The sequence below is a fragment of the Cryptotermes secundus genome, unplaced genomic scaffold, assembly GCF_002891405.2.
Source record: "Cryptotermes secundus unplaced genomic scaffold, Csec_1.0 scaffold1247, whole genome shotgun sequence".
Taxonomy (NCBI): domain Eukaryota; kingdom Metazoa; phylum Arthropoda; class Insecta; order Blattodea; family Kalotermitidae; genus Cryptotermes; species Cryptotermes secundus.
Window position 1 is genome coordinate 167,983 of NW_019724605.1, and position 15,482 is coordinate 183,464.

The 15,482-nt window shown below is 39.1% G+C and overlaps 1 protein-coding gene across 9 annotated transcripts in view; it reads left to right on the plus strand.

Annotated features, from left to right (window-relative positions):
* LOC111862540 (tektin-B1) overlaps positions 1 to 15,482 on the plus strand; it is a 37,364-nt gene that overhangs the window by 2,544 nt on the left and 19,338 nt on the right. For 3 of the 9 annotated variants that reach the window (XM_023848029.2, XM_023848030.2, XM_023848031.2), the window contains exons 2-3: positions 6,421 to 6,574; positions 9,809 to 10,028. In XM_023848029.2, coding sequence (XP_023703797.1) covers positions 6,421 to 6,574; positions 9,809 to 10,028 — 374 coding nt within the window. Of the gene's footprint in view, positions 1 to 2,374; positions 2,693 to 2,829; positions 2,927 to 6,318; positions 6,575 to 9,808; positions 10,029 to 15,482 lie in introns of all 9 variants that reach the window. The other 6 variants (XM_023848026.2, XM_033750708.1, XM_033750706.1 and 3 more) reach the window with 5 other exon arrangements.

The window sequence follows — 15,482 nt, forward strand, 5'->3', positions numbered from 1 at the left end:
AATTTTATTATTATAGTGCAACTTTTTGGCAGCTTTTATTATTTTTGATAAGATCTTACTATACCTTAAATAGTAATTTCTCAGTTTCTCATCATTATTAGACCTCATTAACAAGTATAGCTCCTTTTTCTTTTTGCAAGAATTTATTATGCCTTTTGTTATCCATTGATTAGTTGACTTTCTTTCATAGACTTTTATTTTAGGGAAACACGAATAAAAAATCTGCAGGTATGTATTCAAAAAAGAATTAAAAAATATCATTCGCATCTTTGTTGGTGTTATCAAATATGGTTTGCCATAGCTCCTCACTCAGCTTATCTTTAAATTCCATTATAGAGTATGAGTCAATTTTCCTTATAATTCTAACTTTATAATTTACTCTTTTACAATTTAATTTAGGTGTATATATTTCTAACATCTGGGCGTCGTGATCTGATAAGCCGTTTGATAATGAGGAGGTTACAAAGTTTACAAATTTGGTAGAATCAAGGAAAATATTATCAATGGTAGTTTTTGAATTGCTAGTAATTCTTGTGGGAAAATGAATTATACTTACAAGATTGTATGAATTTAATAAATTATTTAATTCATTTTTCTCTTTAGATTCATTAAGGTAGTTTATATTTATATCCCCACAGATTATTAGATGGATACCTGATTTGTAAACTTTTTTAAGAATATTTTCTAAGCCATTTAAAAAGCACTGGAAATTTCCACTAGGTGATCTATACACAGTAATAATACAAACATTTATGGATGATAATTTCAATTTTAAAGCACATGCTTCTAGATCCTTTTCTTTACAATGTCTTGCTATATTTATTACTGAGAAGGAAAACCGCTTATGAATATACATACATACTCCTCCTTTATGGAAGGATTGTCTGCAAAATTCGGCACCAATACTATACTCCTCCGGTGAAATAAGCTGAATTTGTATTGAACTTAAATGATGTTCGGCTATACACAAGATATCTGGTAAATCTGGATGCAAGGAAGCCAGTAACTCATCGATTTTAAATTCTAGACCGCAAATGTTTTGATGATAAATTTTTAAAAATAGTTTAAGGTTTTCGCTGTTTACTAATGAATTGATTTTTCCATCTTGGGTAATTTCTGAACAATCATTAGTTTGTGTGACAAACTTATTAGAATTATTGCTACCATTCTGGTTTACATTGACCATAAAAAATCATTCTGTTTTGCAGATGTTGAGTTTTTTATCCTATTTGATTGACGAGTTGATCCTAATTTAGCCATCACCTTAACCGATTTTTCGTTATTTATTTTACCATTTAAACCCTGAGTTACTTTGAGTTCAGAGACATTCGTCTTTCCTATGTTCTTAAACCTACTATTTCCTTTGTCGCCTATCTCCAGAGGTGAAGATCTGATTAGTTCCGTTAAATTCAAAACTTCTTTGTTCTCCTTGTCATAACTATTCAAATTTTCTTCGTCCATTTTTTCACTAGGACCATAAATACTTTCCAGCTCAACACACTTAGAGTTATCTTCATCCATATCAGAGTTTTTATCTTGTTCCCTTATCCTTTACTGGTGGTGATCCAACTATTTCAATTAAGTCAATTAACTCTTCATTGTCCTCACTGAGCACTTTTGAATCAGGAACACTGCAATATGCTTCCTTTTTTGACAGGCTTACATTCTGATCCCTTGGTTTTTTCATCATTGACTCATTTTTCTTTTCATATTCCATGTGGCCATTTTAAGTTTCCTTTATCCAAGGTAGAGGAGTAGCTGGCGAAGTTTGTAAGCTTGATAAAATGTGTAAGATGCTAGAGGCCCATTTATTTGTAATCCAGACTTTGCCTTCAAAATTCATATGCAAACCATGCGAGGTAAAATGTTCTCTATTTTCACTTATACTATAGACATGTACATGATCAAAAGTTTTCATTTACTTCTGTAACTTTCTATTAAACAATTTTACTTCCTTATTAACACATGATTCAGCTTGGAGATCAAAGCGATGGGGAACACATGTTATAGTGACATTGGTTTTAGTTAAAAATCTGATAAGTTTCACAGTAGATCTTAACCCTTCCTTGGTTTCATTTCTAGCTACATCCCTTGCACCACCCCAGATAATCACCACGTCTCTTTTGGAAAGTTTTTCAGCCTTTATGTACTTATAATCAGTAATGTTACTCACGTTCACGTTAGGTTTCGAAATCCCAATAACACTGAATTCGTTTCCTAAGATGCTTGCCAATTTTTCGTAACAACCTTTCACATGGCTGTCACCCAGAATAATAATTTTATGCTTATTTAAATCATCACTTGTTGGCCCCAATAAGGGTTTAGACTTGATTATATCACCGACTGAGATTGTTTGTCTGCTGTTTTTTCATAGCTCATGTTTGAATGGAACCTACAGCAAAGTCTGTCCACCTCCTGTTCAGAATGGACAGAATCAAGGAGATGTGTTATCACCATTGATTTTCAACACCATTTTAAAGGACATGTTTAGGACAATCCAAGAAAATCAGCATGAACTGGAATTGAATGGGGATTGCTAGCTTCTGCTCTCAGCCAGTGATGTTGATTTTCTGATTCTTCAAAGCTTCTGATAACACTTCATTCATTATGCAAACATATGTTGTATGCTGTCCATTGTCTGAGGCATATTTAACACACAGGTTTCGAGTGTTAACTGTACTCTCATCCTCAGGTGACTGGTTATCATTTAGTGACAGATTTTATTTTCTTATTTTGGCATTAGTGGCCATTTCCCTGATTATTGTGTATCTTAAATGTACCGTAGCTAATAAACGATGTTGAACATAATGTTGTGTTGTAAATTTTTAGGTAAAAACCAAAATACCATACAGAAAACCCCAGAAGTTTATTAGACATTAGTAAGGAAGTTGGACTACAAGTAAACCCAGGATAAACTACTGTACAAGTATGTAGATGGCTCATTAACAGAATGTGACTGTGGGATGAAGTCACAATGTAAACATAAGTAATAGATCATTTTTAAATGTGGGAAAGTTAAAGTTGGTTGTGATAGTCACTGACAAAAGTTAATTTCTAAAGAAATTACTAGCAGATTAAATTCAAGGAATGCTCGCTGTTATTCAGTTCAGAATGTTTTATCTTCCCAGGGGGCATATGGAGCTTCCATATGATTGACGATTCGGTGTATTCCAGCTTTCTGTTGCCAGTAGCTTCTGACAAATGTTACCTATTGTATGGACTGGAAGGATGCTTCGTTCAACATACATTTCATTGTACAGTTGCCTCACCCTCACAGCATTTCTTCTGAATTCACTTTAAATGTGAATCATGTCCAGTTGTACTTCATTAGTGTACATACTGCTTAACCTTTGCTGTAGTAACCAATGTGAAGTATAGCATTCAGGTAAAAAGGCAAAGTTGTCCCTGTGCTTTACTAATTAAGTATTAAGCCATGAAAGCATATGGGGAAGTGGATGTATAGATTCACATTTTCTTGACCTCAGCACTAGTTGTAGGTGAGTGGTCAGCTTCATGCTCTGGCCGCTTTACTTCCGAGGAAATGGCTCCCGGTTCACACTGGTTAAGGTAATTTATAATACTTAAAACACATTAAATTCATCATATTCATTTTTCAGGAGAGTCACACAGTAAGTGAATTACTGTAGTGTCAATTTTCGGCACAGATCCCAGAGAAAATACAGCCTCTATTGTTGTAGAGGTGTATTTACCTCATTGTTGCATATCAACAGTCATGACACGAACCACATATAAAACGCCATTGTTTTATTGTTGTGTGTGTGTGAATTTTGCGGACATTACCTATCGACAGCCATGTCACTGCTTAGCAACAGGTCTATACACCACAATATTTATATTTTCCCAAATTATTTCCTACTTGGTTCCATCATGTTTGCTGCCTTATTTCATATCAAAGCAAATTATTGCATTTTCATATTTAAAGGAGAATTCAATTAATCTGGCCAATAAGGTACTTATTTCTTTCAAATACAAACATGTAAAAATAACACATGGGCCACTGATTTTGGTGCACTGTTTTCACCATTACTCACATATTTGGAAATGTTACTTAATATTAAATATGTCTGTAAAGTAACTGAAATAAATGTGTTTTGACCAATTTATTTAAGATTATTTCCTTGCCAACTGCATGTATATTCTAAACTGAATTTCTGTTCAATTAATTCTCATTGTCTTAATGTGGAGCTATTTGGTTGCCATGGTGACCGTGACAGAATGACTACTGTGGTGTATTTATTGATCTATGGAGTTACTGATCATTTGTTGAAGCATTGCCATGGGAATGCATAACTAGTTTTCCCTGTGCAAAAGTACTCTTCAGTTTCTATGAAGACAGTGTGTAAATTGTGTGATAAAAGCAGAAACTTCAGCAGAAAATTTACTGAATACCTCGTAATTTTGTAAAGTGTATGTATGAGTTACTGTGTTGACTTGAAAACGAATTTTGTATCTGACTTTTCCTAGACTTTCTTACCATCCATCCATCCATCCATCCATCCATCCATTTTTATATGTCTCTCTGTCTGTGTGCCTGCCTCTCTGTGTCTGCAAGGGAAAGTAATCCAAACACAGTCTCGTTTGTTTCTTCATATTTAAGAAATGCAGAATACGGAAAGGGCAATAAATATGAGAAAGAGCAGTACGTATATTTCTTTAAGTACCAGACGTACAGAATTTCCAGTTTTAGGAAAGCGTATGAAACAATCTTTCACAATATGTATATACATACATGCTCAACGTTCTTAGCCCCCACCATGAAAATATCAGTAAAACATTAACATAAGCAATTTTTTTATTAGAGTCTGTCGCAACACAGCAATACGACGGTCAAGGCAAAATTTAGCTCAGCTACATATTTTGGCTTTTAAAGCCATCATCAGGCAAAACACATCATTACAGTATTCGCACACTATTGAACTTCATTTCATTGTGATAGTAAAGCTGGATACTTGATAACTGTTACATTATAAAATACATGGTATAAAAATACAATGAATTATAAACTTATTATAAAACGAAAGTTATGGAGTATAATATGGTTAAAAATTCTTCATGTGATTTTGCACATCATGAAGCTAGTTCTTGCAATCCTGTAATATTCCAGCGAATATAATGGCATATTCAAGTCAACATCTTGATTTCTTATGCCCTTGTTGCTTTCCGGTTTCGGCTGACGTCTCCTCCCGAAAGTCCGTCCTCTTAGGATTTCTTGTACCGCATTGGCCCTGGTACAATCTTTTCTATGTTCCTCTTCCGCCATACTACTCTGGCACGATGGGTCATCTTCCTGCAAGCAACAGTCAATCTTATCCGGGATTCGCAACTTGCCTCGACTCTTCCCTTCGGCTTCTGGTGGCGCCTCGCGGCCAGATTCCGGTCCTTACACCACTTTCTTAGTCCTCCTACCGGCATCATTGCGATGTATCCCTTGGGGAACTCTTGATGCTCCCCTATGGACTGCATCATTCCTGGATTGGGCTAAATCTTCTCTATATCTGCCTCCATTGCTTCGTGGCATGCGGTCATCTCTTGGCAGATTTTCTGGAGACTCTGTGTCTTGTGGCCTTAATGACGTTTTCACCTTGCCGTTGGTTTGTCTTATCCCTCTCTGACTGTATGGATTATATTACGGCTTTCGTTTCTTCCCACATTTACGTTTGTCCAGATTTGATTTTTTCGCACATCTCTTTTAGCTTTATGTTCGTAATTTCTTTCATCGTTTCCTTTAGATCTTCTCGGTCAGTTTTTCTTTCAGCCTTCCTTTCTTCTCGGTCGGTTTTTCTATTGGCATTCATGTCCTCTTTGATTTCGTCTTTCATTTCTTTCATCATTTCTTGCATGTATTCTTGGTCGGTTCTTATTTCAGCCAGCAGGCGTAACATCATTTGTTCAGTCTCCATATTGTGGCGATATACTAACCGATGCAATCGTAAATCCAATAATCTGATCAATCTGATGCAATCCATACCAATTCTAAAGGACAACGCCTCTTGTGAGGTGTAATAAGAATTTTACAAAATTTAAAGAAAATGTTAATAGACCTTATTTGATTGAAATTAAGTGAACTACCATGTTACGGGCATTTTCTTTGTAAAATATGAAAGCACAGCTCTAAAATTATCAATCTATATCACAATATATTAAGTGCTATATTTGGGGGTCAGTATGTACTCCCAAAATTTTTCTCATGCAATATTAAAAGGATTTTGATATTCCATAATGAAAACGGCCATGAAATGTTATGCATAGGCAAGTACACAATACAAACTATTTCAAATTTTACTATCCTCCTTCCAGATTCTGTTGATTCACTTGTAAACAGGTTTCGCTGAGACAGAAGGCGAGCAGACATGTCTGTGGTGACCTTCAAGAAACCGACTGAGCATGTTGCTCTTCCAGATTGGTATGCGAGAACATGGCAGATGCGTCAGATTGCGGACACTCAACAATCTGCGTCATTCAATCTGAGGGCCGATGGACGACAGTTGCGCAATGAAACTGCCCTCAGGACCAAGTGGGACACTTACCATAATGATGCTCGACTTCATGACAGGTACACAGAGAAATGCAGTATATATACATAGAGCATGTAACTGAAAGTTGCGGGCAAATTTTGGACACGAGTTTCACATACGAAGACAAGAAATCATGTCCATATCGACATGTGTCTGGATACATTTAATTTGTGAATTATAGCTGCAAGATTACATTTATAGCAAAATGCTCAAAACATCATCCACAAGTAGATTCTAAAGGGTTCTGATGATGGTGTGTAATACTCAGAATTACTAGGTTTTCAGAGTTTGTCCATTGTCCGGTATTCTAGAAGACAGAAAACACAATGTTTAAGAAAGTGGATTTGTTACCGTCCTCAGATGAGGTCCCTTAGAAAGAGCTAACTCACCTGAGAACGGACACAGATCCACTTTCTTAAACATTGCGTTTTATAGCTTCTAGAATACCGGATGATGAACAAGGTCCGAAAACCCAATGATTTTGGATCATTCATGAGATTCAATGCACGCCTCTACATGCATTACCATTGTCAGGTGCATCCCTTAAAGAATGCCGGGGTAGTTGCGGATACACAGAATTACTGGGTTTTTGGACTTTCTTCAGTATTCTGGAAAACATAAAACACTATGCTTCAGAAACTGGATTTGTTTCCGTCCTCAGGTGAGGAGGGAAGACACCTAGAGCCAATCTCAATCACTGGGCAACCGCTGTTAGGTTTACACAACTATTTAATCGCCTGAGAGCAGGCTAATTCAACGGGAGATAACAAGAAAATATGCAATAGAAATTGTGATAAAGCATGCCCATGCATGGAATTAGGATAGAGAAGGACGTATAAATTTGTACTGCCAACCTAACCAGCAAAAAGCACCGATGCAAAGAAATTAAGAAAAAATTTGTGAATATATGTGTTGTCTACCCAGTAGTTCTGTGTGTTATACACCATTGTCAGAACCCTTTATAATGTAGTTGCATATAGCCTGACAGGCATCCACAATGCGATGATGAAGTGCCTCTTTGTTGTCAACAGGAGCTGCAAACACGAGGGCTTTCAGGTGTCTGCACAAGTAAAAACCCAGAGAATTCAAATCTGGTGAGGGTGGAGGTTATGCAGGGGTCCTCCTCTACCTGCCCTTCAGTCATGATAGGTGCCCTTGAGAACATCTCAGGTGTCTGCACAAGTAAAAACCCAGAGAATTCAAATCTGGTGAGGGTGGAGGTTATGCAGGGGTCCTCCTCTACCTGCCCTTCAGTCATCATAGGTGCCCTTGAGAACATCTCAAATGACAGGGATAAAATGTGCCAGAGCACCATCATTCATGTGCCACATTCATGCTCTGACTGCCATTGGTACATTTTCCGTTAACTTTGGCAGATTATGCAAGAAGAAACCTGAGTAGTGATTGCCTATAATCCCATGTGACAAAATCACCAACAGTTCCCGGCCACACGTTGATGCTGAACTGCTGCTGGTGTGTAGAATGGATTACACCATGAAGATTCTCCTCTGGCCAGTCGTATTGGTTGTTAATACCGAAGATGCCTTCTCTACCGAAAAGTGCTCCGTCTGTGAAGAGCACTGATGAAGCAAAGATTGTTTCTTTGAAAAATGACACCGGCAAATATCGTACTTTTAGTACCGAATATCCAAAGTGTGTTGAATGGTCTCTTGTTATTCCCTAAGGAAAGAAAAGTGGAAATCGAGTGTTATTGCAGTGGAGTAGACATATTTCACACATACATTTCTTGCTATTTTATATATCCCATTCCTTTTATTGCAGGTAAAAATGTAATGTATGGAATTAATCACATGCATAGTCACAATATACTTTTAATTTCTTATTAAGTATTCTTAATGTTGTCATGCGTATTAGTGAATACGGACCAAGTTCGGATTGGTTCTTGGATTTATCGACCACTTACAGGTTCTAACTACAAATAATTATGTTATTGATGATTTACACACCCCAAATCACTCCACACTAATCTTCTCAGTCATTTCCACTAGTCTTCACTATCCGTTTCCTGGTAATGGATTTAAAACACAGGAACTATAAAAGTCTCACTAAATTACACACTCCAAATATCACTATACTACAGCACACAAAGTCTTTAAATCACATGTTAAATCTTCACAGGCTGACTTTCTGTACTCTTCTCTACTCCTGCTGCTTACTATTTCAGCTTGAAAATTCTGCTCACTTATATAGACGTGGCATGAACACGCATTTCAGATAACATATGTCATGTGACTGATACCCACTGTTGTTTTGTGATGTCACTGTGTTGTTTAGCAACGGTCCAATATGCAGACACAGAGAACACACTGATCCTGTATTGTTGGCCATGTGTGTTGCGGGCATTGCCTAGCAATGGATTTACATATCACAATATAAAAAATAAAGTTGTACATCTAAATAATATCTGTATTTTCTGCTGTGTATGCTGTTTTGTATGATGTGCTAGTTTTGGAAAGGAAATGATCAAATTTTAGATTACAACTCTTTAATGAACCGTCACAACACAGCAAATAGTAAAGCATCAAAGTCAACATACAGCTGTGGCTTTGCTACATGTTTCGCCCACTATTGGCCATCATCAGGCAAATACATATCAACAAAAATCTACCATTTAACTGCAATCATAAAATGGATATAACACTATTAATTGTACAATTTTAAAATTGCTTATATAAAAATACAAAAGTTCAAATTATATAAAAATTAAAAATTGGAAGTATTATAACAAGATAAAATATTAATATTTTCAAAAACATTGAATCGGTGGTTAGACATACTTCGTGTGCATTTCCATAGACAATAGGGAAATTCGATATTACTTTATATAGAAGATTTTAAGAGAGGCCCATGGTGTAGCAATTAATGAATTGTGTAATGCTGTCTCGTCATTAAGAAGAATTGTCCGTATTGCATGGAAAGCAAACAACGATTTTTAGATTACTCTGGATCACATTACTAACTTGTTCCATTTTAATTTTTGAAGACACAGCAATGATTCACTGAGGTTGCAACTCCCTGAAGAAACATATGAAAAGCTTTACAAAAAAGACACATTTCTCAATGAACTTAGAGCAACGTGCATTTCAGCCTCTTTTTGTAGAATATTAAAAGTGACCAAAAATCTAATTTTTCTACAATTACAGATGTATGTGCTGCGTGTGAATTCCAGCACATGATTTGTATAAGTGTAAGTGTCTGTGCTCCTGTTGCAAAGTAATGTGATGCTCACTTTGAATGTATTTCATTCTTAGGTTTACAGAAGTGTCTCAATGGCAAGATGTTCTGGAGCAGTGCTTACAAGCAGTTGAAAATGAGATTGCAAAACTAACAGAAGAAAAATGTGCAACAGAGCGAGAGCTGGAGTCTCTAACTTTGCAACTGAACACTGTAGCAGAATGCATTAGGCAGAGAGACAGCCGCTATGGGAACGATCTTGTGCTTTCGGATGAGGGAGATTCTGAGCTAAAAAATGTGAGAAATTCTTTTATTAATTGAAGGTTTTCACAGTGGTAAGTGATTAGATTGTGGTCTTCGGGTTTGTGACATGGCATAGCCTTGGCAGTAGATGCCACTGTTTCACAGGGACATAATATGTTCTCAGATTTCATGGTGGTCAGTGTTCAGTTTGTGAGATATCTTGGAGATTAACTGTTCTGGGGAAACATGCTGCCTCCATCTTGAGGGTCTGTAATGTTCTTTCCCAAAGGGGTTATTAATTAAGACATTAGGTTTTTGTGACCGTGAGAGATCAGATTCCAAATTTTGGGGTTGTAACAGTGTAGTCATGGAAGTGGATACCAATATTTTGCAAGAACATGCTGACTCCATCTTCAGGGCTGCAGGTTCATGTGGAAAAATCAGGAAGGCTAATCTTAGAGTTCAACTTGCACTAAATTTCACTAAATATAAATATATAACAGTATAAACTTCTTGAAATTTCATCTCAAACAGAACTATAAAATCAGCTGCACATTAAGTCCATAGCCTTGAGAAGCTATGTTCTCTGCTAGCCAAGAAATTCTGTCTTTTATTGAACCTAAAAGCTCATCTCTATGAACACAACCTCATGAAATGAGACCCTGTCCTATGTCAGTTAAGTCTAGTTCACACGGTTTAATATTATTTCCCATGTATGCCTTACACATAGGTCTTTAAACCATCAATTTCTATGGGTCTTCTGACTAAAATTTTGTATGAATTTCTTACATCTCCAATGTGCTGTTGATTTGTCCCTTTTGTTCTGGTCACTGTAAAGTGAACAGTGAAGTGAAAAGACAAATTACGGCGTTTGTTTATGAGATATGCCTTAGTATTACTTATCCATCTATGCCTAAGCCTTCCAAGCGTCTCTTTATTTTAGGTTTATTGACCACAATTTGTATGAATGTCTTACCTTCCAGTACATGGTCCATGTCCTGCCTTCTTGTTCTCTTTGCTCTGATCACCATATTACTGACAAGTAGAAATTATAAAATTCCTCATTATGTGAAATTTAGACGCTTGTGAAAGTAAAAGACATTAAATGGATTCCTTACTAAAAGAACATGGTACATGCTATGGTTGCATTGTGAGCAAATGTCCTCTAGAGCAAAAATAATAGCAAAGATACTTAAAAGAAGAATTGAAAGGAAAATAGAGGATATACTTGGAGAAGATCAGTTTGGATTTAGAAGAGGAAAAGGAACCAGGGATGCAATTGGGATGATGAGAATTATAGCAGAACGAACTTTAGAGATAGATGAAGAACTGTGTGTTTGTTTCATAGAATGGCAGAAGGCATTTGACCATGTAAATTGGACCAAATTAATGCAGATCCTAAAGGAAACAGGTATCGATTGGCGTGAAAGAAGATTGATCAGCAAATTGTACATGGATCAGAAAGAAAGAGTACGACTGGACAGTGGGGAGACAAGAAGTGTGCAGATTGGAAGAGGAGTTCGACAAGGATGCTGTTTATCACCAGTTCTGTTCAACTTGTACAGCGAATGCCTTACCAAGGAAGCTCTGCATGCGCTCGGAGACTTCAAATTAGGAGTGCGAATTATTCAAACTGTGAAATATGCAGATGACCTTGTGTTAATGGCTAAGGAAGAAACTGTGCTACAGGGCATGATTGATAGACTAATTGAAATTGGAAGGTGCTATGGCATGGAAATGAATGTGGAGAAAACAAAAGTAATGAAAATTTCGAGACAACCAACCCCAGTCACAATAAAGATAGACCAAAAACAACTGGAGAATGTGAAATGTTTTAAATATTTGGGTAGCTTGTTAACAGATGATGGAAGGTGTACTAGTGAAATTAAATCCAGGATTGCAATGGCAAAAGCTGCATTTAGCAAGAAGAAGAATCTTTTTACCAGTAAATTGGACTTAAATTTGAGGAAGAAACTAGTGAACAGTGCAACGGTTCTTCTCCGTGAAGTTCCTTGGAGTCCCCCCCCCCGAAACGCCAGGATGCGAGCCGTTCCTCCTTCGTTCCACTTAAAGTCTTAGCTGACCTTGTCCCCCCCCCTCCTGGGCGCAGTGCGAGTCTTCCTGCTTACTAAGAACGAACGTCTCTCTCTCTCTCCCCGTTGACTTCAGGAAGGTAACATCACTGCGTCCAAATTCAGTTTCGTTATTTTGAATTGATCTTGTGAAATTTGGTTTCGGCCCGTAGCGGTGTCTGAAGGGGGAAGAGTGCCCTCACGACGTGATCGAGGCTGGATCAAGTCGTGAGGTAAAACTTTGTGTTGTAATTCAGGAAACGCAAGTAAGTGACTTACTGTTGTAGATGGTTTCCTTTCAGTTATGAATGCCGTGTGGCGTGAGATAATTTGGTTTTGTTTTGGGTTGTGTAAAACAGCAGATCGCCCCTCAGGCGTGTTTGTAACCTGTTTATGTTTCCTTGTGCCCTCAAGGCTTGCGTAAGTACATGTTTGTACTGGAGGAGTAGAATGACGCCATGAGGCGAGCCTGACTTGAGTTCTGTGCGGCTAGGCACAGTGTAGCTGTATTAATTATTTATCATATGTTCTGACCAGTCCCTGCCCATCAGGCAGAGTCCACCTGTATTCTTACATTATCAATATATATTTATTTATATGTTTGGAAACGCCAGTTGTATTTATGTATACTTGTGCTGTCTGTTCCCTACCAGTTCGGACTAGCCGATCCGTCCAGCTTGGCCCATAGTGCCGACAGTGGTTTTCCTCTCTCGAGATCCCCTACTCGACCTTGGGGAAGCATAGTACATCATGTACAAGCAAGTCGTTTCTTATGAGCCTGTCCCTTACCCATTTGAGCAGGGGTTCACGGGTTTGAGTGGGAAGAACTGGGTTCTTTACCCACAGGGTCAAGGGACACGGCCCAAAGTGGTAGCAGAGCATGGTTAACGAAGTTAACGCGGTTAACGGTAGTTAACGTTCCTTTTGTGTTCTGGGGTTTCGACCAGATCTTGGGGTCTTTCATCAGGACTTGCTTGTGGAGTGTAGAGTTGACCGTGGACTCATATATATTTTTTTGGTGTTGTTCTATGCTGTTGCGATGCCACTCACTTGGATCCACAATCTTCCGAGAGAGGAGGCTGAGAAGTTTGCGTCGGAGTTGGGTGTGTCCGTTCAAGGCACCTTGGACGAATTGCGTAAGCAGCTGAAGGAAAAGTGGAGAGCGCTGGAAGTCTGCCTACCTCCTCAGATCACAGATAAGTTTGCCGCGAGTACGGACGTTGCGGGACCTAGTGCTATAAAGAGTCAAGCGGGCGAGGTCCATGCCCAAAGTAGTTACGCCCAGAGTAAATTACGGGGTAATGTGGTTTCTGAATTGATGAGGAGTATACCCATTTTGACTGATACCGAGCCGGAGCGAGTGTTTCGATTTTTAGTTCGAGCCAAGCAGGTCTATGACCTAAAGTTAGTAACAGATGGGGAATTCTTGGCCCTGTTAGTCGCGAGAACTGCTGGAAGGCTTATGAATATAATTAGTGGACATTTGCGGCTATCTTCTGACTGGGCATTGGTTTGTTCAGATATTCTGTCTGTATTTCTTCCTCCTCGCATCCGAGAGGGTCTCTTGTCAAAGTATGTCTTGGACCTGTTTCAAGGTCACAGAGAAGACTTGGCCCAATTCATTACGTCTGTAGTGAATGCCGCGGGTATCCTTGAATACCACGTTTCTGAGTCGGCATTAGTCTGTCGTATTGTTCAGAACATGCACCCCAGTGTGCGACCTTGGTTGACTTTCGAGTCTGAACCGAGATCGGTAGAGGAGTTGTATGCACTCGCGAGCCGTGTCGCTGAAGCCCGTGCTGTCAACCAGTGCAGGGAGAGTGCAGAGTGTCGCGTTCCCGGAGAGAAGGTTTCACGGGATGAGCGGGATAGATGTCCAATTAGTATGGTCACGACTGAGAGTTCTCGGCCGCGTAGCCGGGAGGTTAGATGTTATAAGTGTACCCGAGTGGGTCACATTGCTAAGAATTGTTTGTCTTCCAACGCCCCTGTTGTAAGGAGGCAGGGAAACGGGGGAGGCGCTCGGAGGTGAAAGATCCTCTTGAGCTCCGAGCGCCTGAGAGTGAGAGGTCTGTTCAGCGAATTTTGCCCGTAAAAGATGGGGGCCATATCCCATGGCTGATGTTGACTATCAAAAATTATTGTATGCCAGCCATCTTGGATTCGGGTTCGTCGTTTTCCTTCGTTTGACGAGACGTTTTTCAGCAGATTCAGAGCCTGGGATTGCCGTGTGTGATAAAGGAGGCAAACCATAAGATTAACACGGCTAATGGCCACAGCCGTGTGATCAAGGAGGCCGTCTCATTGCAGTTAAAGATTCACTTTTTTTGATGAAGTACGATTTCTTGGTGTTTGATAATTCTCCTGTGCCCTGTATATTAGGACTGGATTTTCTGTCATTTGCAAAAATGCAGCTAGACTTTGCGACGTCTTCGTTTTCCTTTGTGTTTGAAAAATCGCATCACTATGTTTTTGTACCAGTGGATGTTTCCTCCATGCATTCTGAGAGTTTTCCATGTACGGAAGAGGCCTGGGAAGGCGTAGTTGCGGGAACCTGGTCATTGTGTGTTTCCGAGTCGCGTAAGCTTGATCAGTTGGTGCGAGATTTTCCGAAGTTATTTTCTGATCAGTTAGGTACGGTGAAGGGCATGGTGTGTCAGTTGGATCTGATTGATGACGTACCGGTTCGTTCCCGGCCTTACCAATGCTCACCCCACCGTTTGCAAGCCCTGCGAGAGATAGTTCGCGAGTTGCTAGATAAGGGCGTGGTGAAGAAAAGTTTTTCCCAGTATGCAAGTCCAGCCTTCTTAGTCCCGAAGTCTCAGGGCGGATATCGAATGGTAGTGGATTATCGACTTCTTAATCAGAAGGTCGTCTTTGATGCATTTCCCATGCCGAATCTGGAGCATGCGTTTGCAAATTTTCATGGGGCGAAGGTCTTCTCCATCTTGGACCTGAACTCCGCGTACCACCAAATTCCGTTGTCGGCTAAAAACCGTAAGGCTACGGCTTTTTGTACTCCGTTCAGGTTATTTGAATTCACCAGGTTGCCTATGGGCATAAGAATAGGGTGTCAAGTGCTTTCGCGAGTGATTGACTCGTTGTTTGGAGATTTGAAACATAAGTATGTCTACAATTTCATGGATGATTTGCTGGTATATTCGCGTTCCATGGAGGAACACATAGGCCACCTGAGAGAAGTGTTTAGTCACCTGGAAAAGGCGGGTTTCACGTTGAACCGTGATAAGGTTCACTTGGCGCAGTCGGAGATTAAGTTTTTAGGCCATTCTCTATCCGAAGAAGGGATTAAAATCTTGCCGGAGAGAGTAGAGGCGATTGTTCAATTCCCTCCTCCGAAGAACTTGAAGGCAGTTCGCCGTTTCCTTGGCATGGCCGGATTTTATGCGAATTTCGTGAAGGATTTTTCGAAATTGGC